Consider the following 988-nt stretch of genomic DNA (forward strand, 5'->3'; position numbering starts at 1 on the left):
ACTGACCCTCTGACAGTGCGGCGCTCCCTCAGTACTGACCCTCTGACAGTGCGGCAATCCCTCAGTACTGACCTTCTGACGGTGCGGCACACTCCTTCAATATTGCAGGATTGCTAAGTAACAGATCTTGTGCCCAAGTCCCTGATGTTGGGCTTAAACCAATGAAATTCTGACAGAGATACCCAAATGCACAGCTAATGGAATTCATCTTCCATCTCTGAGGAAGTAACTCACAATGAATAATACAGCCGGGTTGGTCTAATTGTGTGTGGCACACACGTGAAGATTGAGTGTCAGGTTGCGAATGTGAGCAACAGAACAGAGTGACTCACCAAACCAGCGGTCAGTGCCAAAGAAGGACATGTTGTCGTTTGTGCTGTCATAGTAACCAATCTTCACATATTTAGCGTCTGCGGGGAAAGAGCAAGTTCTTTGGTTACCTAGCAATTAAAGATAAGATAGGCCAACTGTCTCATTAGCCTCGCCTCAACAATATGAACAAAATGAATCCACAACTCGCTCATTCACAGTCAGAAACTGGCAGCCTGTTCCCACTAAAAGGATTAATTCTTGATCACACTTTCCAAATGGGAGGAATATCCAGAAAGAGGGTAAACTCAGAATATATAAAGCAATCTGATGACAGGAAATGCAGACAATGAGCTGGGATTAATTCCCTGATAAAATGCCTTTCAGTGAAAATGCATTGAGACCTGAAGTCACACACAAACATGTAGCAAAAACAAAAATAATTCTGGAAAAAAACTGTGAGTGGGTAAGGAATCTGAGTTCCTGTGGTTGTGGAAGTGAGAACATTATAACCTGCTGGCACTCACTCCTGGCTGGATTTTCTGTCCTCGGGAATTCAATCCGATATGTGGTCAGTGGGCGCGCACGCACATCCACACACTCACACTCACACTCACTCACACACGTACACTCACACTCACACACACGTACACTCACACTCACACACACACACACACAC

The 988-nt window shown here is 45.0% G+C and overlaps 1 protein-coding gene across 1 annotated transcript in view; it reads right to left on the minus strand.

The window, feature by feature from the left end:
* The window catches only part of gabbr1b (gamma-aminobutyric acid (GABA) B receptor, 1b), a 52,437-nt gene that overhangs the window by 41,980 nt on the left and 9,469 nt on the right, over positions 1 to 988 (minus strand). Inside the window, exon 4 of the mRNA XM_048616724.1 lies at positions 333 to 410. Within this exon, the coding sequence (XP_048472681.1) occupies positions 333 to 410 (78 nt within the window). The remainder of the gene's footprint in view (positions 1 to 332; positions 411 to 988) is intronic.

This window comes from Rhincodon typus, chromosome 35 (genome assembly GCF_021869965.1).
Source record: "Rhincodon typus isolate 14 chromosome 35, sRhiTyp1.1, whole genome shotgun sequence".
NCBI classification, from domain to species: domain Eukaryota; kingdom Metazoa; phylum Chordata; class Chondrichthyes; order Orectolobiformes; family Rhincodontidae; genus Rhincodon; species Rhincodon typus.